Source organism: Miniopterus natalensis, chromosome 18, assembly GCF_054644295.1.
Source record: "Miniopterus natalensis isolate mMinNat1 chromosome 18, mMinNat1.hap1, whole genome shotgun sequence".
In the NCBI taxonomy this organism is placed as follows: Eukaryota; Metazoa; Chordata; class Mammalia; order Chiroptera; family Miniopteridae; genus Miniopterus; species Miniopterus natalensis.
The window spans coordinates 33,102,550-33,124,463 of NC_142098.1; the positions used below are offsets into that span (position 1 = coordinate 33,102,550).

Sequence of the window (21,914 nt, forward strand, 5' to 3'; positions counted from 1 at the left end):
GCCTTTGGAGGATGCAAATTTGATAACCGGTTCCGGTGTTCCGTGCCTGGGGTGTGACACCGGCAAGTCACTTGACCTCTCTGTGCTTTGAGTTTTCTCATCTGTCAAATGAGGCTAAGGAAGCCTATCTCCCAGGGAGAGAGAGACTCAAACAACCATTTCCATGACCCATACTCCCAGGAATCGAGGCCTGACCCGAAGTCCCTGGCCAGGAATACGTGGGAACCCTGCCTTCCTCCTGGAGCTGGCCGTGTACCCCCATAGCCCACCCTCTCCCCAACAGCACCAGGGTCTGCTGAGCCAGCCCTGCTCCTGTATGTGGCCCCACCTGTCCCTTCCAAATAGCTGCTCCTGCCAGCCACAGGCTGGAGCCCCACCTCTGGCCTCACCCCACGGTCTCTGCAGAAAAGCCCTTACAGGTACTTTCATTAGCCCATTTCCCTGGTAGGGAAAGCAAGGCCACGCCAAAGCCCAACAGGAAGTCTGAGACTGAGCCATCACCAGAGCCTTTTCCCTGAGACACTCTGTCCCTATGTTCATGGCCAGGTCACTCCGAGAGGAACTGCTCCTGCTCCAATCTGCCCAGCACAAACTCTGTGCCAGGCACTTACTCTTGTCACCTGAGGTGCAGGTGACTGAACGAAGCCCATTTTACAGACGAAGAAACAGATCCAGAAAAAAAAGGTCCAATAACTTGCCCCAGGCCCCATGGCGGGAGTTAAGATTTGAATCCAGCACCTAACTGTCCCTTAATTTAAATTGCCTTTTTTCAAAACCATAGATCTCCACATTCCCCACAATTTGAAGTTGCCGCTAGGACCCCAGAAACTGGTGAAAGGAATGAAGGAGGGTGCCCAGCTTGCCGCTCCTGGGAAGTCCCCAGCCTGGCACCACCCGGGTAGGGGCATGCCCAGTGCCTGCTGAGGAACCCGCAGAAAGCTGGGGAGAGTGGGGGGTAAGGGGGTCCAGAGGAAAGACTGACCTGTGAGGCTGCTGCTGTCTGCCTGCCGTCCAGCTGCTTGCGCTGCCATCTGCAGGAGGAAGGGGAAGTCAGGGACCTCTGTACGGGGGCAGCCTCTCCGCTCTGTTCACCCCATACCCGCAAACCTCTTTACTTCTCTCTGCTCTCCTCACCCCCTGCCTGCACACCACATTCTCGCTTCACTTCTTCTTTCACCCAGAGAAGCCTTTTTACTTCCTCTGCGCCGAGAGCCTTTGATCTCCAGGCCCAGGGCCTGCAGCAAGTGAGGCGCTTGGAGCCAGAGGGGAGAGGGGGAAGGCCAGCGTGGCACCCTGCAGGGGTCCCAACCCACCTCAGCTCTGCACCCTTGGGAGGGGATGTCACCTTTCTGGGCCTCAGTTTCCCCATCTGAAGGAAAGGGAGAATGATCCTGCCAACCTGACAATCAATGAGATTGGCGATGGCAAGGACGGCAGGCAAGGGCTGGGTGGGACAGCCTGGGTTCAAACGCCAGGCATACCTCTTACAGCCCTGGATGATTATGGGCGCCTGACACCTCAGTACCCCTCTGTGAAATGAACGTAATGACAGCACATCTCGTGGGATAGTGCAGGGCTTATGAAAGGCAGTGCTAGCCCTGGCAGCGCAGCTCAGTTGGAACACCGGCTGGTCCACCAAAGGTCGCTGGTTTGATTCCCAGCTGGGGTACATGCTCAGGTGGTGGGTTTGGTCTGCATATGGGAGGCAACATATCCATGTTTCTCTCTCTCCCTTTCTCTCTCTCTCGGAAATCAATGAAAATCTTTTTTATTTTTTTTTTAAAGAAAGGCAATGTTTCGCAGATGGGGAGCCTGAGGCTCAGAAAGGACAAGGGCCAGACCTGGAGTTACCCAATGGCAGAGGCCTCTGGGGAAGGGGCTCACTGGGAGCCCAGCTCAGAAAACATGGTCAGAACAGTGGGGCTGGAAGGCTGGCCAGCTTCTCCTTGAGCCAGGGATCTGGACAAGCCTGTCCTACACCAGCTACTTCCGCCAGAGGACCCTAAGGAACAGGGGGAGGTATCTGTGTGTGCTGGTGGGGAGACGGCGCTCTCTCTTGTCTGGGCCCCAACCAGACTCCCTGGGAAAATTCTGTCTCAGGAATGTGCTCTCCTAACCCCCTGGGGCTGAAGGGGTATAGCAACAAGGAGAGAGAAGGCAGGTCCCAGCATGGTCTCTTCTCTCCCCCTGGCCGGAGGGAGACCTTCCAGCATCAGCCCAAGCACAGCCCACAGGTAGCTCAGGTGGCCTCTGTGGCAAGGGAGAGGGGAGCTGCTCCTTGGAGGGCAGGGAGGTTCCAGGGGAGCACAGGCCCCCCACCCCCAACTGCAGTGCAAAAGCTTTGCAGGGCCCCCTATGCACCTGTGTCCTGACTCTTGGACCACTGCCCCTGGGTCAGCAGCACCTTTGGTTTTCTGTGACCTCCACCCTGATTCTTACCTCCAGGTCCTTCCTTTCTGAGTTTCCTGACTAAGTCTAGGGTTGCAGCACCAGGAACCTTCCTCCCAGGGCTGTCTGGGAGCCCAGGAGGCTGCTCCCAGCACCAGGGAAGAGGCCCTGCCCGCCAGCCTGAAGCCCTTCTATTTTCCATCCAGATCTGTGCCAGCTTCACCAGACCTCGCCTCAGTTGAGGGTGCTGGTCACCTAGCCCTGCACTCCAGATCCTGAAACTCTGCCAAGACACTCCCCAGCTCAAAAGTCAGCAGTGGCTCCTGTGGACGAAAAGGGGCCACATACTAACAAGCTCAAGGGAGGCCTGCGTGGTGGGCCTTACAAACTCAGAGACCTAAAGTAACCACAGAGGATGGCGTGAAATTAAAACTTTTTAAAAATATATATGTTTTTATTGATTTCAGAGAGGCAGAGAGAGATAGAAACATCAATGATGAGAGAGAGTCATTGATCCACAGCCTCCCACAGGTCCCCTACCCAGGATTGAGCCCGAAACTCAGGCTTGTGCCCAGACCACGAAATCGAACCGTGACCTCCTGGTTCATAGGTTGACACTCAATCACTGAGATACGCCGGCCGGGCTGAAATTAAAACTTTTTAACTAAAAGCAGTTTATGGCAGGTAGTGATGTTCTAGGTTAGAATCTTCCCTGACAAGGGTCAAGCTTTACCTTAGTTGAGCCTATTGTCTTTTTGCATCTACGGTAATATACCTTTGGAATGGCAACCACCATTCTACTTTCTGTCTCTATGGATTTAACTACTCTAGGTACCTCACATAAGTCATACAGTATTTGTCCTTTCGTGGCTGCCTTATTTCAGTTTGCATAATGTCTTTACAGTTAATCCATACCGTAGCATGAGTCAGAATTTCCTTCCTTTTAAGGCTGAATAATATTCTTTTGAATGTGTACACCACTTTTTGTTTCTCCATCCACCCAACAGTCACTTGAGTTGTGTCTAGCTTTGGGTAGCCATGAGTAATGCTGTTATGAACATGGGTGTACATATTATGTTCCTTTTTAACAAAGAAAAGGTTTCTAGCTGGGTTAAAGATGTTTGCTTACATATTTATTTTTATGATTTTCTTCTATTTATGCCCAGCTGATACAAATTTCCTCTTCCTAAAATACATATATGTAACAAGTAAAATAATTTTTAAAAAAGCTAAATAAATAATGGCACAAGTGCTGAGTGTTGATAACAAAAATAGTGGCAGAGATACAGGACAGAGAACTGCTAAAGGATGGGAAATACTGACACAAGCCTCAGTCAAAAACCCCACTGGGCTGTGTTGGGGGTTGGGCACTGGGAGGCTGACACCAGATTAGCACTTCATCCTGAGGACTGCCTGGAGGTGTGGTTTTAGGGACAAGAGTGACACTGGTAAACTGAGTCAGATCTGGTCTCTAAGCCCTCCCAGCTGTGTGACCCTGGGTTGGCCACCTGACTTCTGAACCTCACTTTCCTCACTATGACATGGTCCTGACAACACCCAGTTCACAGGGTGGGTCTAAAACAGATAATTCCTGTCAACTATCAGCACCCATCTTAGTTCCAAGAATGGGTGGCGCCCCCCACACCACATCCTGAAAGAGACGCCCTTAAGACAAGTATTTTTGCTTCCTCCCTTAAGAGGGAAGGCCCCACTGTGAAGGGGTTAGAATTGGAGCTTAGGTTCACCATCAACTCAGCCTCCTCCACCTCCTCCCTGTCCCACCTCCGGGAATTGAGGAAGGAACTCCGGGCTCTTGGTCCCTGGCTGTCCTTAGTGGCTATGGGCCTTTGGGTATGTCCACGCCAACAGCCTCCCTGACCACTTCCCCAGCTTTAAAATGGGGACATCCCGGTTCTCTGCGTGCTCTATATCTGAATCTCACAGGTCCAAGGTGCACCCTAAGCTGCCCTTGGAGCCTGGGCAGCAACATTTTCGGATTCGTTCCCTCTCGAACATCGTACGCATATCCCCACCAAAATCTGTCAGATGCCATCAGTGTTTAACCACACAATTGCTAAGCAAATGAAAAAGACTGAAACTGCAAATCTTGCAAAAAAAGTGTGGGATTTCACGAAGTCGATGGAAGTAATGCCCTAGAAATGGAGCAGCCGCTGACCACAGAGGCAGAGAACTTCTGTAAGAGAAATGACCAGGGCCTTCCAGAGAGGACTGTTTCACCAATAAAGCCTTCGGAGTCACCCTTGGGTTTGAAACCCTCAAATACTTTTCCAAAAATGACCCGTTTATCGCAAAGAGCCGATTCTCCCGTCATTCTAACGCGCGCATGACCGCAATCATAATCTAAATATTGTCAGCCTTGGGTTATGGCTAATTTATCTTCAGCATTTTGGGTTTACTTTTCCAGGTGAGGCCCCAATCCGGCCAGGTTTCCCCCACTCTCTGTGGATTCTTGGTCTTCCTTCTGGACGGGTTCACCCCACACTGCCCCCCAGGGCACACTATGTGGCGAGGGGGCCTCCCGGAGTCTGCCCGGAGCCCTCCCGCCAAAACCGCAGACCGCCCCCCCTTACTCGCAAGGCAGGAAACCCCAAAGCGTCTGGGCGCCGGCGGGGCAGAGGCGCGCCCTCCACGTCCGCTCGGCGGCGGAGCTGGCACGGGGCGGAGAGCAGTTAACAAAAGTGAACACTCGGGATCCGGCCCGCGTGCCCGGCCCGCGGCCCGCGGTGCCCGCCGCCGCTGCGGGGCGCCTAGTACTTTGCTGGCGCTCGGGAAACCTGAGGCGGGAAAGCTGAGCTCCGCGGGGTCCCCAGCCCCTGCCTCTCGCCCCCCCCCACCCTGGGCCCCCACGCGGGGGTGGGGCCTCGGTCGGGGTCCCGCCCGCTCTGTAGCAGAGCCCGCAGCCCAGGCCCGCGCCCCGCACCCCGATGCCAGGCGGGTGTCCCCACCCCAGCACCTAACAGGGCCGGGGTCCCAGCCTGGCTGCAGCTCGCCGGCGCCCCCCGCCCCCTTACCCCCGCCATCTCCGCTCCCTCCCCTCCCCCCGCGGGAGGAGGAGACTCCGTGGCCCTCCCCCGGCCCGCGGGCGGCCGCAGCCAGCCCCGTGCCCGCTCCGCCCAGGCCGCGGCGGTCGGACGTCCGGAGCCCGCGGGTTCCCCGCCGAGGTGAGCGGGGGGCGGCAGCGCCGCGAACGGAAATCCACCGCGTCCCGGGAGCTCCCTCCAGGCCGCCGACCTTCCGCGGGAGGGAAGGGGTTAAGTTGGGGGGCGTGCTTGGAGAGAGGGGAGCAGCGGGGGGCTCCTGCGTCCGCAGCAACCCCCAAACTCAGAGCAGAACTTCCTAGCCCCCTCCCCGGGCTCCCCCCCACCTCCTGAGCCCCTGGGCCTCAGGTGCGGGGGGGCTGCGGGGGGTGGGGGAAGTGGGGGGGCCGGGAATGTCGGGGGCCGGGCCGGACGGGAGGGGGCATCGGGCGGGGGCGGCGTTCGGAACTCTCCCGGGGGACCCAACGTAGTCACCATGGCGAGTGCGGGATGGACGGGCGACGCGGGCCAATCGGAGCACGGGGCCACCTCCCCGGGCCCGCTAGGCTGCCAATGGGGGGCGCGCGGTGTGGTGGGCGGGACAGCGCGCGGGCCGGAGCCCCCGCCGTCCTCCGCCCGCCGCTGGGTCTGCGGGGCGGCCCGCTGCACCCCGGCGGCCCGGGACCCGGCAAGGACGGGCGGGCTAGGGCGACTCGGGCCGTGCAAGGGCAGAAAGAGAATTTCTGGAAGGAGCTGGGGCAGGTGGAGCGACGGCTAAGTGCAAGGAGAAAGTAGCGGGCCCCGGTTGCCCACCGTCCTGATGGCGCCAACAGGTGATATCTGGCAAGCCTGGTCCCCACCCGGGGTTCAGCGTCTCCGTCTTAACTGGGGGTTGTACTGTGGCGTTGGATTGGTTCAGGCTGGCACAAGGGCTGCCCACTTGTTGGACAGAGCTTTTAGGAATTTTGCTAGCGCCTCTTCCCATCGTACAGGTAAGGAAACGGGCCCAGAGAGGGCAGGGACTTGCTGATATCACACAGCATAACAGCGGCAGAGCTGGGACTCGTGGGACGTCAACTCTGCGAGAATGAGTAGATCGAGGAGTCGCTGAGAGGCCCGGGGCTCGGATCGGTCCTCACGAAGGGCTCCCACCCTCTCCCATACCAGCTATGGTTGGCCACTTGGCCAGATGCCTGAGGACCCCATTGTGGCCGTGCCCTGAGGTAGACAAGACCCAGGAGGAGAAACATCCAATCCCAGCGCTCCTGCCTCCCCCCCACTCCCACCCCCACACTTTGCTGCTGGTCCTCTGTGTGGACGTGGGCAAGTTGCTGCTTCCCTGGGCCTCAGATGGGCCATTTGTAAAGATAAAAGCTAAAATCAGTGATCACGGCTATCTCTGTGGCTCCTTCATCTGAGATGGGGGTATCTGACAGTCCAGGGGTGCCCACCCCCAGGTTCAGGCTTAGCTTGCCTCCCTCCTTCCTTCTGAGTCCTCTCCTGGAGGTCCAGTGGCTAGAGCCAGGCAGCAGGTCAGAGACAGGTGCCCACAATTTGTGGGCTGCCCAGCCTTGGACCCTGCACTTATCCAATCAGGCTGTCCTCTGCGGTTTCCCGCTGGGCTCTGCTCCCTGCCCACAGCCAGGCCTATGGCCATGGGCCAGCCCCATAGCTCCACCTGAAAGGTTCTGGGAGGACATAGGGGGTTTCTGAGCTGGAGGGAGGGGTTGGGCCACCAGGCACACCCCCAACCCCCTCAGCTGGCCCCCATCCAGGCCTCAGTATTGCTCACTCCTCTCATTGGATATTGAGAGTCATCTAAACACGCTTAGGACAAAACACAAAGTTGTCCCCCTATGGACCCATTAGGCTTCCTCAGGTAAGAGGCCTGACCGATGACCTGGCCATGAGATGACCTCTGACCCTGACATTGGCCACAGACAGGCTCAGACACCTACCTGTCTCAGAGCCTGGCCACAAAGTGACTCCTGATCCTCAGGATGGCTCAGCCCTCCCTGGTTGCAAGGGGACTCCTAACTGTCCATCTTTCATCCATAGCCCAGGAAGTATTTATGCAACATCTGCTGTATGCTGGGCCCTGTGCTGAGGGCCAGTGAGACCAAAGTGCCCTTGTGGACTTCACAATGTGGCCAGTGCTGAAAAACTGGGAGGTGCCAGTGGTCTGTACAAGGTCAGGGAAGGTGACCCAGGGGAGGGGAAACTGAAAGTGGGTCTTGAAGGATGTGTTTTCTGATGGAGAAAGAAGGAAGAGATATTCCAGACTGGTCCACAAGTAGCAGGAACCACTGGTCACTTCCTGTGGACAAACTTGATGAGGGGGCCTAGCCTGAGGCAAGTATCGTATCAAAACATTCATGTTTCTGTTCTAGAGCGGGCCAGCAGCTGTCGAGCACAGGATGGCTGTGCGGCTGGGGTTCAAGACCTCTGGGTCCCACTCAGCCCTGCTGCCCAGCTAAGGGGTGCAGGTCACAGTTCAGCCTCTGCTCTCCACCCCACTAGCCAAATTGAAGCAAATCTGCTATGCAGGGCCTGTCCTAGAAGCTCTGGGTGGCACAAGAGACCCGCCTGGGTGGGCGGAAGCCTGTAGTGCAAGAAGAGGGCAGCAGGCCTGATCTGGCTGTGAAAGGTTGTAGGTCTGTGCTCCCTGGGTAGGAGGTGGGGTTGGGAGATCAAGGTGTTTCCTGGAGGTGGTGGAATTGAGCTTGAAGGATGGGTGAGGAGTTTCAGAGTCTTGGGGGGGGTTGGGGCTTGAGCAGAAACCCTGAGGGTTAGAGCAGGAATAGGCCCATCTGCCTGGTAGGAGACAGGAGAGGGAAGGGTGGGGTGAGGAAGTGTCCCTGGGGCTTGTAGTGGCTAGTCCCTCCTGGACCTGCTCCTTGGGGGGCGGTGACACCCTGGGGGAATCAGGAAGCCACTCCGCACATATATAGGCACACCCAATGGGAAGAAGGCACCGAGTCTGGTGGGTAAGGTCAGCAGGGCAGGGCAGCTGGAGCCTATCTCTCTAACTGTGACCTGGGCCTGTGTTGCATCTGACTCTTGGTGAATGTGTGCATTACCAGGGCTATGTGTGAGCTTTTGTCCCCAAGGCTGTGTTATGTGAGAGGGGTGGGGTGGGGTGGAGGTGAGAAGAGGTGTGCATTGCTTGGCAGGGTCTGGTTGAATCTATGTAGTTGTGCACGGTTCCTGATGTGCTGGGGATGGGCTTCTCCAGAAAACCAACCTTGGACCCACGCCCTGGCTTCCCACACGTATGCATACACAACCTCCAGGGGACCCTGGGCCTGCTGGAGGAAGAGCGGGAGGGCTGGTCAGAGCACCTCTGTCCCCACTGCTGTCCTTCCTCTTCTCCCAGCCCCCAGGAAGGACCAGGCCAGGCTGCTGAGAAGGGGCACAGCAGCTGAGTCTGGAGCTCACCCCTGCCTTAAGTGTGGGCGCCTGGAAGCCATTAGGGGCCTGGGTGGCGCCTGCCCTGCCCCTTGTGTGACAGGCTTGGGATTCCTGGAAGGAGCAGGCCACCCCCTCCCTGCTGAGCCCATGCCAGGCCTGGCAGCTCCCAGAGGCAGAGAAGATATGGCAGTGGCTCCCTCCCTGTTACCCTCTGAGTTTAGGGGCTACAGGAAGGGCCCAGCAGACAGGGCCCAGGCCCTAGGACCCCTTCACCACCCCCCATTCCTAGCACAGCCCAGGCTGCCGGGCTGGCACTTGGATTTCCTGCCTCCTTCCCCTCCCCCGCAGGCTCTCACATTGTTTTTCTTTTCCAAGAGCTTCTCCAGTGGAGCCTGGCCAGGAAAATGGGGAGAGGAGAGTGAGTGTCCGCCTGTATATTTGTGTGTGTGTATGAGTGTGTGCATCTGCTTAGCAATGAGTATCTTTGCATGTCTCTGTGTGTATCCATCCATGTGTTGGCATGTGTATGTCTTCAGGTGTGTCTGGGACTCAGTATCTACAGGTGAGCATCTTTCAGTGCATCTGTAGAGTTGTGTGTGCATTGGGTCCATCTCTGAGTATGCATGTGCCCGTCTGTGTCTCTGTATATCTGTGCTTATGTGTATGGGATGGGGTGTGTGTCTGCAGATGTGCCTGCATGTGCACAGATGTCTGTGAAAGCACATGAGATCAAGGACAGCTACCTCATTGCACAGGTGGAGAGACTAAGTAATAGAGAGGGCATTCAGCCTGCCAGGGATCCTTTGGGGAGTCAGTGGCGTTCTGGGAAATGGAACGTACATCTGCATGGCTCTATCTGGATGCATCAACAAATACCCAAATGTCCCAAACTTGGACTATTAAAATTAAAATACAATTCCCAGTCTCATATCTACTGAACTTGACTCTTTAGGGGTGGGTCTGGAGACTGCATTTAAAGCACCTTCTGCCCTCAGCAAACCTACAGCGTGGGGTGAGAATGGGGAACAGACAGGGACTCACATAAATGGTACAGCAAGGCTGTTAGTGTAGTGATGGAGCCAGGTCAGGGGCTGACCACCTGGCCTGAGATGGATGGGGAGGGTTTCTAGGAGGAGGTGATATCTGAGATGAGTTTTAAAGATGAGAAGAGGTAGCCCAGTGTAAGAAGAGGCTGGAGGGCAGCATGGAAGCATGCTGTGTTCAGGATGGAGATGAGGGAGTCACGGTCATTCAGTATATGAGATGGGACCTTAAGGTCAGGGACAGCAGGTCAAGGTTAAACATCAGCTGCCATTGCTGAAGATGGAAGGGACTAAAGCGGAGAGTCTGGAGGCCAGTGAGGAAGCGTCTGCAGACCCTTGCTCACCATTCCAGCCTCACAGGGGTTCTCCTGGAGCAGACCAGTTTCTCTCCTGCCTCTGCCCACGCTGTTCCCTCTGCTGGTTATGCTCTTCCCATGGCTGATCTTACGGATACGGACAGATGGTGGCAACAGGCTAATAATGGTGTGCTCTCCCACAGGTCCCAGGAGACATCTCCCCCCCGGTGGCCGGGAGAGTAGTGGGTAGCGGTGGCCATCATGCACAGTGGTATCACAATCGCCAAACGGCCCCCGCGCCGCCCCTGAGTCCAGCCCAAGTTCAAGGCCAGGGCCCACGAGCCCGCTTGCACCATGAGCCACGGGCCGAGCCCCCGGCTGGCGGAATCCCCGCAGCTGTCCAAAGGCAGCCTCCTGACCATCCTAGGCAGCCCGTCGCCGGAGCGCATGGGGCCCGCGGACTCCCTGCCGCCCACGCCGCCCAGCGGCACGCCCTCCCCAGGGCCCTCTCCCGCCTTGCCTCTGCCGCCCGCGCCCGCGCTGCTGGCCGAAGGGGACTGGGAGAGCCGCGAGGAGCTGCGGCTGCGGGAGCTGGAGGAGGCGCGCGCGCGGGCCGCGCAGATGGAGAAGACCATGCGCTGGTGGTCGGACTGCACTGCCAACTGGCGGGAGAAGTGGAGCAAGGTGCGCGCAGAGCGCAACCGCGCGCGCGAGGAGGTGCGCCAGCTGCGCCAGCGCCTGGACGCGCTCACCAAGGAGCTGGCGGGCGCGCGCCGCGAGCGCCAGGAGGTGCAAGGCGAGTGCGAGGCGCGGGGCCGGGAGCTGGCGCGGCTGCGGGGCGCCCGCGGAGCCGCCGACCCGACCCCCGAGGGACCCGAGACGGAACCTGAGCGGGAGCACGAGCCCGTGCGCGACGTTGGGTCCGAGAGGCCTCAGAGCAGTCAGGTGTGTGGGAGGCGGGGCTGCTGGGCGGGGCCTGAGCCCTGGGCTCCCAAAGTGGGAGGCGCTGATTGATGTGGGCAGAGGTGGAAGCTGCTGGGCTCAAAAAGGGGACAGTAAGGGCCTAGTGCCCTAAGAGGTTTCACTCCTGCGAGGTGACCTGGTGGGACCCCAGGTCACCTCCCTTCCGGGGACCCTAGGGCAGAGAGTCCTGGGTTCTGCTGGTCCCTCCACTCCTACTACCTGAGTAGTCAACAGAACCAGGGAATCATCCCCTTTGGGCAAGAGTAGGATCTAGGTAAGGACTTGCCTGGAAGGCATCAGTAGCAGAGCTGAATCCATTCATTCACTCAACTAGAATTTGGCGGGAGAGGTAAACATTTACAACAAGCATCAATTAAAGCTAAAGGGTTGGGGCCCTTGAGGGCACTAGGAGCATGGAGGAGCCTCTGATCCAGGCTTTAGGGAGTGGGCTTCACAGAAGCTTTCTTGAAAGAGGTCCCATTTAAGCTGAGACTAGAAGGATGCAGAGGAATTAGCTGTGAAAAGTGCAGATAGGCACTCCAGGCATGGAAATAGCCTGTGCAAAAGCTGCTCTCTCAGTCTAGTAGGGAAACCCAGAGCCAGACAGGGAAGGGGCTGGCCTGCTCTTCTGGAAAGGCCATGGGAAAGGCAGGCTGGAACTGAGGTCATGGGTGTCGGGTTTGTCGTCAAGGCAGGCCTTGGGAGGGGAAGGAGAGGCTCAAGAAAGGAAAGGGGGCTTGGCATTGGGTTAATAATCCCTCACAGCTTCCTGTCTGGGAGCTGGTTCTGTTCCCAGGGCCGACTTACCATTCATCTTTACCATGTCACTTATCTCCCGGTACCTTAGTGTTTGCACCTGGAAAAGGGGATCTTTGAGCCAGAATTCCTTTGGAAGGAATTTAGTTCTTACTCGTAGGAATCAACCCTCTGCTTCTACATTGATTTACACCAATGTCCCACCATATGTTTGCATACTTACAGTGACAGGGAGCTCACCACCTCTCCTGGGAGATCTTCCAGGATACAGGGAACCTTGGTGGCCAACTCCAAGGTTCCAGGAGAAGAAGGGGGAGGCCCAGAGGATGGAGGGGCAGGCTACAAAACAGAGGGCTGTGTGACTTACCCAGGGTTACGCACCAAGCTGATTCCAGGCCCAGAACCTGGGAGAGGCCAAGAGGGCTCAGCAGCAATTGGCTCAGCTTCCACCTTGGTCCCCGCAGGAACTGGAGCTGGTGGAGAGCCTGCTGAAGAGCAGACCAGAGGAGCCCGAGGGCTGCTGGGAGGCACGCAGTGTGGGGGCCGGGGGCTCACGGAGCAGCTCAGGCCGCCAGGAGCGCAGCCGGCTGCCCTGGGAGGACACAGCTGCCATAGAGGAGGATGCCTCCAAGTTGACTGCCCTGCGGTTGCGACTGGATGAGTCCCAGAAGGTGCTGCTCAAGGAACGAGAGTGAGTCCTGGGAGGCAGGCAGGTGCTAGGGGGGTGGGCCAGAGCACCTTCAGTATCACAGGATGAAAATCTGTGTCACAGAACGTGAGACTTGCTGAAGGGGAAGAGTATTATTTGGACTTGAGCCTTGCAATATTAGAGCAGTGGTGCTCTACCCAAGGACCGCTTGCAAGTTTTTTTTTTATTATTACTATTCAAATACTATGTAATGTGTAAATCAGAGTGAGGTCTTAGGCCTCAGATCATTTTCACCCCCAGGGATGTCCAACGGGACATGTAGACATTACCCAGGATGCAGGGTAATTCCTGGATGGGCAGGATATCCTGGGCATTGCCAGGCATCGGGTACTAAATGACCATGTCATCATGATAACCAAAAATGCCCCCTTGGATTTCTAACATGCCTCCTAGAAGGTGGCATTGTCTCTCCTTTAAGAACTCTGTGTTAGGGGAGTAAAATGTTAGAGCCTCAGAAAGGAGACGGGTGTGGTATGGGATTGGGATGTGCAGCATGCTGGAGTGTAATAAGTGCATCTATTGGTTGAGCACTTACTATGTGCTGGGGCCAGGCACTGTGCTTGTTACCAATGGTACCTCGTTTATGCCCAGGTAGGTGGTCATGGGAGAACGTGGGAATCCCACCCAGTGATGAAGACAAGAGGGAACCCCTAGGTCTGAGGGTCACTGGACAGTGTTTTCCAGCTTTTCTAACTACAGAACCATGTTTTCAAACCAAGCCTTACAGGGAGCCACAGTGCATGAAACGGGAGCAGGGGTCATATTTGGCAGATGATCCTGGGGTCCAGGGAAAGGGAGGCACCTGCCAGAGGTGGCCAGTGCCCTGGAGGCCTGGTTTCCTCCTCACACCATGAACTGGACACCTGCAGTTGTGGGAGGGGTATAGTTCCATGAGAAATGCAAAACCGGATGCCTGCCACGGTGTAAGGTGCCAGGGCCTTGAATTCTGAGGCAAGAACTTTGGCCATGGCTCTGCAGGTGCTGACTGCATAGAAAGACTGTGAGCAGAGGGCCCTAGTGGACTCACCACCGTGTCTTCCTTTCCCTCTACCCTCCCCAGGGATAAACTGACACTGAGCAGGAACATTGAGAAGCTGGAGGGGGAACTCAGCCAGTGGAAGTTCAAGTACGAGGAGCTGAGCAAGACCAAGCAGGAGATGCTCAAGCAAGTGAGTCTTGGAGACAAGGGGGGCTTCTTGGAGGAAACAGCATTGTGCTGCTGAATTTCAGCAGTGGGAATGGATGAAAGAAGGGAATTCATTTATTGTCCAGCACCGGCCATGTGCCATGCACTGTTCTGAGTGCTAGGGTGGATAATGTCCCTGCTTTCGGGAGCTCGCCTGTGGGAGTGGAGGAGGGGGAGCCTGACAGGAACCAGACAGATAAATTTATAAGCTATGAAGTAGTCAAAACTGTATAAAAATGATGGGGGGTGGTAGGTCAGGAAAGGCCTAAGAAGGTGACATTTGAGGCAACACCTAAAGGGATTAGAAGAAGCCACCCTTGAGAAGATATGGGGGCAAAGTTCCTAGCAGAAGATACAGCTAATGCAAAGGTCCTGAGGCCAGAACAAGCCTAGTGTGTACAGAAAACGAGCCAGTGTGGCTGGAGGGTGGTACGTGAGAGACGAGGTCGCAAGGAGAGCTTTGTAGACCTGGGCGGTGGGGAGGAGTCCAGATGATGCATTCATTGGTGCCCAGTGTGTGCGGGAGCTCACTGAAGCCTCACGGCAGTCAGGAGGCTGCCTAATTTTATAAATGAGGAAACTGAGGCTCCAGCCGGCAGAAAGGGGACTCAGCTTCCCCACCACAGTGTGGGGGACTCAGAGCAGGCAGGAGTGAGGCTAAGCAGCCCTTCCTGGCTCCTGTGCAGGCTCCCATGGCCACCAGGGGGCACAGCCACCCAGAGAGAGCTGGCTGGTGGGAGGACCACAGATCTCAGCGCCTGAAACTCTGCCCTGGAAGGGACTGACCCTGGTCTTAGGGAAGCTCCAAAAATACAGATTCCCAGACCCCACCCTCACCCTCCTGAATCATCGTCTTTGGGGCTCGGGTTTAAGAATCTGTCTTTTTAATGTTTGCAAATTGCGAGGTTTAATCACTTGCAGAAAAGTAAATAAAACACAAATGTGCAGTTTTGCAGATAGTTATAAAGATTTGCTTTTCCCTCGACATATATATTTAAGGCCCATCCCTGCCACTGCACGGAGCAGTAGTTTGTTGGTTTTCCCTGCTGTCAACAGTGGCTCCACACTATGTCAAAAGTACCCCTGGCAATTCAGATGTGGCCAACCCTGTACCTGCACGCAGGCTGTGTTCAGATCCACTTGATGCATTCAGCCAGTGTACCCTGAGTGCTATCCGATGCCAAGGCCATACTGGGGTATAAAGGTGGGGAGACAGACAAGCTCTGTCTTCCGGAGCTCCCATTCTCATGGGGAGTGGGATGGCAAGTAGAGGACAGGTGGGGAAGACAGGAGGAGAGGCCTCCCTGAGGAGGGGGCATTTGGGCCAAGGCTTGAGAATGAGAAGAACTCATGCTGCAAAATAACTCAGAAAAAAGTGTATGAGGCAGAGGGAGCCACATGTGCAAAGGCCCTGGGGTGGAAAGCGTGTATTTGAGGATTAGAAAGGAGGCCATACAATGAACTAAGAGGAAAGAGATGGGAGGACTTTGTGAGACCGTTTTGAGGGGTCAGTTTCTAAAGGACCTGGGATGGGGACATGATTGCATTTATCATTTTTAAAACTCACTCTAGGCTACTGTTGTGGAAAATGGGTTGATGGGAGCCTAGCAGTGGACACTGGGAGGCTAGGTGGTAATGAGGTAGGAAATGAAAGATGTTGGAAGCGGCACAAGTGGTCAGATTCAAGGTCTGTTCTGAACACCCGGTGGCCCATTTGGGTACCACCTTCTTGCTGAGCACTCCTCACCACTGCCCATCCCCCAGAGCTGGTTCTGGGTGGTGCTCACATAACCAGGCTGGGCTCTATCCTGCAGCTCAGCATCCTGAAGGAGGCTCACCAGGACGAGCTGGGCCGCATGTCTGAAGACCTGGAGGACGAGCTGGGTGCGAGATCCAGCATGGACAGGAAGATGGCTGAGCTGAGGGGCGAGGTGAGGCTGCCAGTGGGACCTGGGAGGGCTGGGGGGCTAGGGGCCCTGCCTCTAACAGCTGGTCACTTGAAAAAAGCCTGTACTCAGGGAGACCAGCCACACCCCGGGGGGGTATCCCAATCTGCAGGGGGCAGTCTCTCTCCCACAAAGACCAGAAGCACCCTCGCATCCTGCACACGTGAAATGAGCCCAGGTTAATTATAGCACTGCAGCTGGACCTGCTTCCTGGAGCCAAAAACAGCTCCAGGAGTTGGGGGGAGGGGCCGTCCAGCTCAGGCCCCCCTTCCCCAGGGGCCCTCACCCTGTCCTGCCTTGTTGCAGATGGAGCGGCTGCAGGCGGAGAACGCAGCTGAGTGGGGTCGGCGTGAGCGGCTGGAGACCGAGAAGCTGGGCCTGGAGCGAGAGAACAAGAAGCTGCGGGCGCAAGTCGGGGACCTGGAGGAGGCCCTGGCCCGGAGGCGGCGACAAACAGCCAGCGCACTGGACTGCGACCTGCGGGCCAGCCAGGCTGCACTCTTCGAGAAGAACAAGGTGTGGCAGTGGGTGGCGTGGCCAGGACTGGGGTGGCCCTGTCTCCCCAGCCAGCCAGGGCAGAGCACCTCCTGTGTGTCCAGTGTCAGACCCACAGGGACCCTGGAGACCCCTGAAGTAACAACTGAGGACAAAGGTGATGATCGCCCTAGAAGTTGCTCCTCCTGGGCACCCACTATAGGTCAGGCTCAGTGATAATTGCAGTACCTGCATGTATTAAGCACCTACTGTGCGTCCTGTGCCCGTGCTTTTTGTCCATTATATCACCTTAGTCCTCTCAACAGCCCTTTTATTTATGCAACAAATGTTTTTTGAGCACTGTGTGTAGGTCTCGTTCAAAGGCTATGGGCTGCCTTTGAAGAGCAAGGTGGGTGTGAGCAAAGTTCTGAGTGCCACTGGCTGCCATGTGGAAGGTGCATGGGAAGGCAGGCCATGGGGAGGCTGGCACTTTTTCCTGGGGCAGCAAGAGGTGATGGAGGCCTAGACCAGGCCAAGGTTGGCGGAGATAGAACAAAGAGGATGGATTCCAGAGACCTTTAGGCAGTGCCTAGCCCCATTTTACAGATATGAAAACTGAGGCTCGGAGAAATCCCAGAGCTCAGGGGTGGATGTCTCCTTTCCTGGCTGCTCATCCTCTTCTTGGCCATTTGGCTTCTAATCTCTCTTCCTCCCACACCCACTCCCAGCTTAGTTCATCCCTGGACATGGGGCTTTAAGTGCCATGTATACACCAAGGACTGCAGACCTCATTCCTCCCCAGAAAACCTGACTCAGCACCGGTAGCCTGCTGGACATCCCACATCATTTCTACTAGGCTCCTCAAAGTTACACGTGCAAAATAGAGCCATTGAGTCACCCCCCCAGTCCTATCCCCTCATTGACCCCCAGGCCCTCTCACCTCACTAGATGGCACCTCTCGCCTCCAGCTGCTCAGCCAAGTATTTCAGACAACAGGTGGGGAGATTCTGGGGAGAAGGGATGCCAGCACCCCTTAGAACTGCCTGACATGGTACGCTCTGACATTGAGCCTTCCCCTCATCTCTGCTGCCCTGCAGGAGCTGGCAGACCTGAAGCATGTGCATGGCAAGCTGAAGAAACAGTTCCAGGAGAAGGTGGCAGAGTTGGCACATGCCAACCGGCGGGTGGAGCAGCATGAGGCAGAGGTGAAGAAGCTGCGGTTGCGGGTAGAGGAGCTCAAGAAGGAGCTGGCCCAGGCTGAGGATGAGGTGAGCATCCAACTGGGGTAGGAGTGTCACTCCATGCTGCGTCCCCAGTGCCTGGCATGAGCCTGACTCTCAGGGTGTGCACAGGGTGGAGGTAGTGGGCGGGTGGGTGGTGGATGGATGGTAGGTAGGTGTGTGGATAGGAGGCTGAGAAGAAAAATGGACAAAGTTGATGAGAGGTTGAATAGATTAATGGATGGATGCGTGGGTAGATGTGTAGGTGATTAAATGGAAGGACAGAAGGATAACTCCATGGATGGATGAACAGATGGATGAGAGACTGGGTGGACTGAGGAATGGGAGAGAGAGGGAGGGAGGGAGGATGGATGGATGAGATGTGACAACAGACGTCTGATGGGTGATTGGGTGGATGGTTGGATGGGTGGATAGATGATGATGGATGAGTATATGGAAAGATGGATGACTGAGTAGACAGTGGAAAGATGGATAGACAGCTGACTGGGTCAGTGGGTGGGAGAATGAATGGACAGGGAAGGAGGGACAGAAGGATGGATAGATGGAAAGATAGGTGTGTCTGGGAGAGTGGAAGGACACATAGACAGGGTGAATGGGTGGCTGAATAGATTAGTGAATGGTGAGTGGGTAAGTGGGTATCTTCATCGGCAGATGGATATTTCCATGGATGAATGGTCACATGGACAGATTGATGGGGATAGATGGGTAGGTGGGTTGATAGATGTATCAGTAGCTTAGAGCATTGGTGGATGGGTAGATTTAGAAGGGAGGGGCAATAAGGATGGAGAGGAGCAAAAGGGACGCTTCCCTGGAGGAGGTGGGCCTTGGTCCAGGCCTCAGAGGAGAGACAGGGCCTACTCTCCGGGAAGGACATTTCCACTGATGAATGGCAGATGGCAGGCCAGGCTGGCCCAGCTCAAGGTGACCCCCATGCTGTTGGCCCTGCTCACCCCCCAGCTGGATGAGGCCCACAACCAGGCACGTAAGCTGCAGCGGTCACTGGACGAGCAGACGGAGCAGAGCGAGAACCTGCAGGTGCAGCTAGAGCATGTGCAGTCCAGGTGGGCCCGACGTGTACCCCGGGGGCGGGGGGACCGGGGTTCCAGCGGGGAGAGGATTCCTGGCCAAGGCACAGAAATAGGGCAGAGAGACTTCCAACCAAAGGAAACCCCCCTCCTGGGCAGGTTTGGAGCTCAAGCTAGAGAAGAAGACAGGAGAAGGAAGAGGGCCGGGCTCCCTCAGGCCAAAATCCTGTCCCCTCTGGGCAGGAAGGGCCAGGGCCAGGAAACCAGGCGAAGGGGAGTGCAGGAAGTGAGACCAGCTGGGAACCTGGAATTGTCTCCTATAGCCAGAGAGCAGAAAGGGTGACCAGACCGGTCAGGGCCAAGGTGGGGTAATAGGCAGGGCCCATGGGCCTGGGAAGCCATTGGCAAGAACAAGCAGCCCTCAGGGTCTCTGGGCTAGGCTGATCCCAAGCCAGCTGGGATCGGAGGAATCTGAGAAGCTCTGGCCCCATGGTAGTCTCGAGCCCTCAGACAGGGCCACAGGGTCTCTGGGGTACCCACCAGCACACTCTACATCTCTCCCCTGCCACCCTCCCCATCCCAACACCCTGTGAATCGCACCGTCTCCCTCACACCTCTTAGAGCCATGAGATATCAGAGAACATCAGGGGCGCATAACCATAGCACTGACCGGCTCTTCCTGGGCTGGGCCCTGAGCAGGCCCTTAACTCGAATCCTATTTCATGGAATGGGAGCCTGGGCTCTGCAGCCAGATGGCCTGGGTGGTGGGAATCCTGGCTCTGTGCTTCGTAGCTGTGTGATCTTGGGCCACTTACTTAACCTCTCTGTGTCAGTGTTTCCTCATCTCTAAAATGGGGACAATAATAGTTCTTACCTCTTGGTTACTGTTGGAATTAAATGAGCTGGTATGTGTTTATAAAAGTATACCTGGCACGTCATAAATGCTGAATGACTGTCAGCTGCTGCTGTTACCATTACTCCTGGGTGGGGGACTTATATTTGGGTCAGATATTGTGCTACAAGAGTCGTGCTCCTGTAAGAAGGGAAGGGGAAGACTTTTTTCCTAGAGGTTTAGCAGATGAGGAAACTAAGGCACAAGAGGATAAGTCCCTCCACGGCTACGCCCCTCCCTCCTTGGCCATCTGCCATTGGAGCCCTTATTTACTAAGCACCTACTGTGTGCAGCTGTGTGCTGAGTTCCCGTGAGGAAGACAGGCTGGGGAACCAGACATAACAGCTGTGCAACATGGCCAACCAAGCCTCAGTTTCCCCTTCTGCCGGGCATGTTACCTATAAAGTGTTGGGCAGGGGTCCAGGCATGAGTCCAAGTCGGGCTGTGTCTGGCCAGCTCTGCCCAGTCCCCCGCCCCAGCACACACCCCATAAAAGGCCGCCTAGCCCCAGGGCTTTCCCGCCAACTTGGCCGCATTCTTAGGGAGTTGTAAACTCCCAAAATGGACAGGCGGGCGCTGCCCAGCCTCTCAAGTGCTTCCATGGGGAGGGCGCGGCCGCCCAGGACCGCTGCCTCGTTTCTTCTCCAACTTTTTGTGCTTTAGTGTTCCGGGGACAGCGCACTAAATCACAGCGCAGTAATTGAGGCCCCCGCCTGCGCCCCCCCCACGTTAATAATTCATGCCTTCCAGTAAGATGCCGCCAGGCGGCCACTCTGCTGGGGGATGGGCATCCCCGCCACAGCTCTTCTCAGGCCCAAGTTCGCCTGGTACATTTTGGCTTAGGAACTTCAACGTGGGGAGAGGCTAGGGCAGAGCACTTTCTCACTGACACTGAGGATGTAGGGGGCTCAAATCCCCCCAACCCGCAAACTCACTTTCCGTGGCCTTTAGAGCTGGACTTGGGTTTGAATCCGGGCAGCGTGACCTTGAGCAGCCTCTCACCTCTCCAAGCCCCCACCCCACTCTCGCCCACTCTGGGAGTGGGACTTTGGGCAAATTACTCACCAGCTTCGTGCCTGGGTTTCCTTGTCTATAAAATGGGGGTGACAGTAGCACCTGCGTCATTTCAGGGACTCCTGGGAGGATGTGATGAGGTAATGTTTGTAAAAGGCCCAGCCCGGTGCCTGGCACGCAGGCAACACCGGTCAGCCCAGCAGATGAGATCTGAGCCTTGCCTCCGCTGTCACCCCCAGGCTCCGCCGGCAGCAGCAGACCGCCCCCCTCTTCGGGAAGATCCGCAGTGCTCGCTTTGGCACTGAGGAGGCCGGGGACGGCGCCAGCGACCTGGATGACGACGAAGACCTGCAGATCCAGGTGGCCTAGAGCTCCCCGGCTGGCAGGACGGGCCCAAGGCCGCAGCAACCCTGGGTGCCCAGGCTGACTGGCCACTCGAACTGATGCAGCTGCCGGGCTCGCTCGGGGAGCGACCCCACTCCCTGCCACAGACAACCCTTTCTCTCCCAGGGTGGGGTCAGTGGCCCACCCTACCAATGCCCCGTGGAAGGGTACCCACGGCCTATGTTTTTTATATATATAGATATATTTTTTATATATATGCCTGGTGTTATAAACGCAATACTGCTCCAAGGCCTGGTCTAGGTGCCCCCACCCACCCAGGACTTTCATGTAGGGGGAGGGGGATGTCAAGAGAGGGCCATTGAGTCCCCAACCCAGGCTGCCTCTCTGAGCTGCGGGGGGGTTGGGCGGGATCTGTTCATAATACAATGTGATAAACCCAGTCTTTGTAATAAATGAGCTGAAGTTCTTGGGGTTGAGTCCTGAGAGTGCGGCAGATCTGGGCAGGCGGTGTGGGGGGACAGCATCAGCCTACACCTGACACTGAACCTGAGTTCACAAATACCAAGTGACTTAATACACGAATGAATGTGAGAAAGAAAGAATGAATGAACATCTGAGCTGCTGAATGGCCTGGAATCCAGCTCCTGTGAGAGGAAGGAGAAAGTGTGGAGCATGTGTTATCTGGAGAAGGGGAGACTTAAGTCTGACACCGGATGGATTCAAATCTCAGCTCTGCCTCTTACTGGCTGTGCAACTTTAGGGAATTTACTTGCCCTCTCTGAGCCTCAGTTCCTTCATGTATAAATTAGATGTCTCATAGAGCCATCCTGAGAATCAGATGAGTTCATCTCGAGCTCAGTAAAGGTTAGTTATTATTGAAATACTTGAAGGTATACCCTGGAGAGGTATGCCAGCTGGGTTCTGCCACAAGGGATGAAGTTCAGGCGACTGGTAGTTTACCCAGAGGTAGGTGTAAACACAGTAAGTAAGAAACCCTTTTATCTTTCCCCTGGCCCTGCTGTAGGTAGTGAAATTACAGGTAATTTTAATTTTATTTTTGATACTTAATCTCTAAGTCTTCTATAACCAACAGACTTATATTAAACCTGGTGGAAACTGTTATTAAAAACACAGTAGTGTACATTTTTGAATCTTTGCAAGTCGAGGTAGCATTCAAGACACCTGTC

At 56.0% G+C, this 21,914-nt stretch overlaps 1 protein-coding gene across 3 annotated transcripts; it reads left to right on the top strand.

Moving 5' to 3' along the window:
• The first annotated feature begins 5,525 nt into the window (after positions 1-5,525).
• CCDC102A (coiled-coil domain containing 102A) lies at positions 5,526-21,194 on the top strand. Of its 3 annotated transcripts, none has more exons than XM_087826632.1 (9): positions 5,526-5,570; positions 10,380-11,121; positions 12,360-12,586; positions 13,665-13,773; positions 15,605-15,721; positions 16,043-16,252; positions 17,308-17,478; positions 18,409-18,512; positions 20,622-21,194. In XM_087826632.1, exons 2-9 carry the CDS (start codon positions 10,531-10,533, stop codon positions 20,749-20,751), a joined length of 1,659 nt encoding a protein of 552 aa, XP_087682758.1. In that variant the 5' UTR covers positions 5,526-5,570; positions 10,380-10,530; the 3' UTR covers positions 20,752-21,194. The 3 variants fall into 3 exon arrangements, with proteins under 3 accessions (XP_087682758.1, XP_087682757.1, XP_087682759.1); XM_087826631.1 differs by lacking the exon at positions 5,526-5,570 and adding an exon at positions 6,109-6,418; XM_087826633.1 differs by lacking the exon at positions 5,526-5,570 and adding an exon at positions 8,412-9,255.
• The last annotated feature ends 720 nt before the right edge of the window (positions 21,195-21,914 follow it).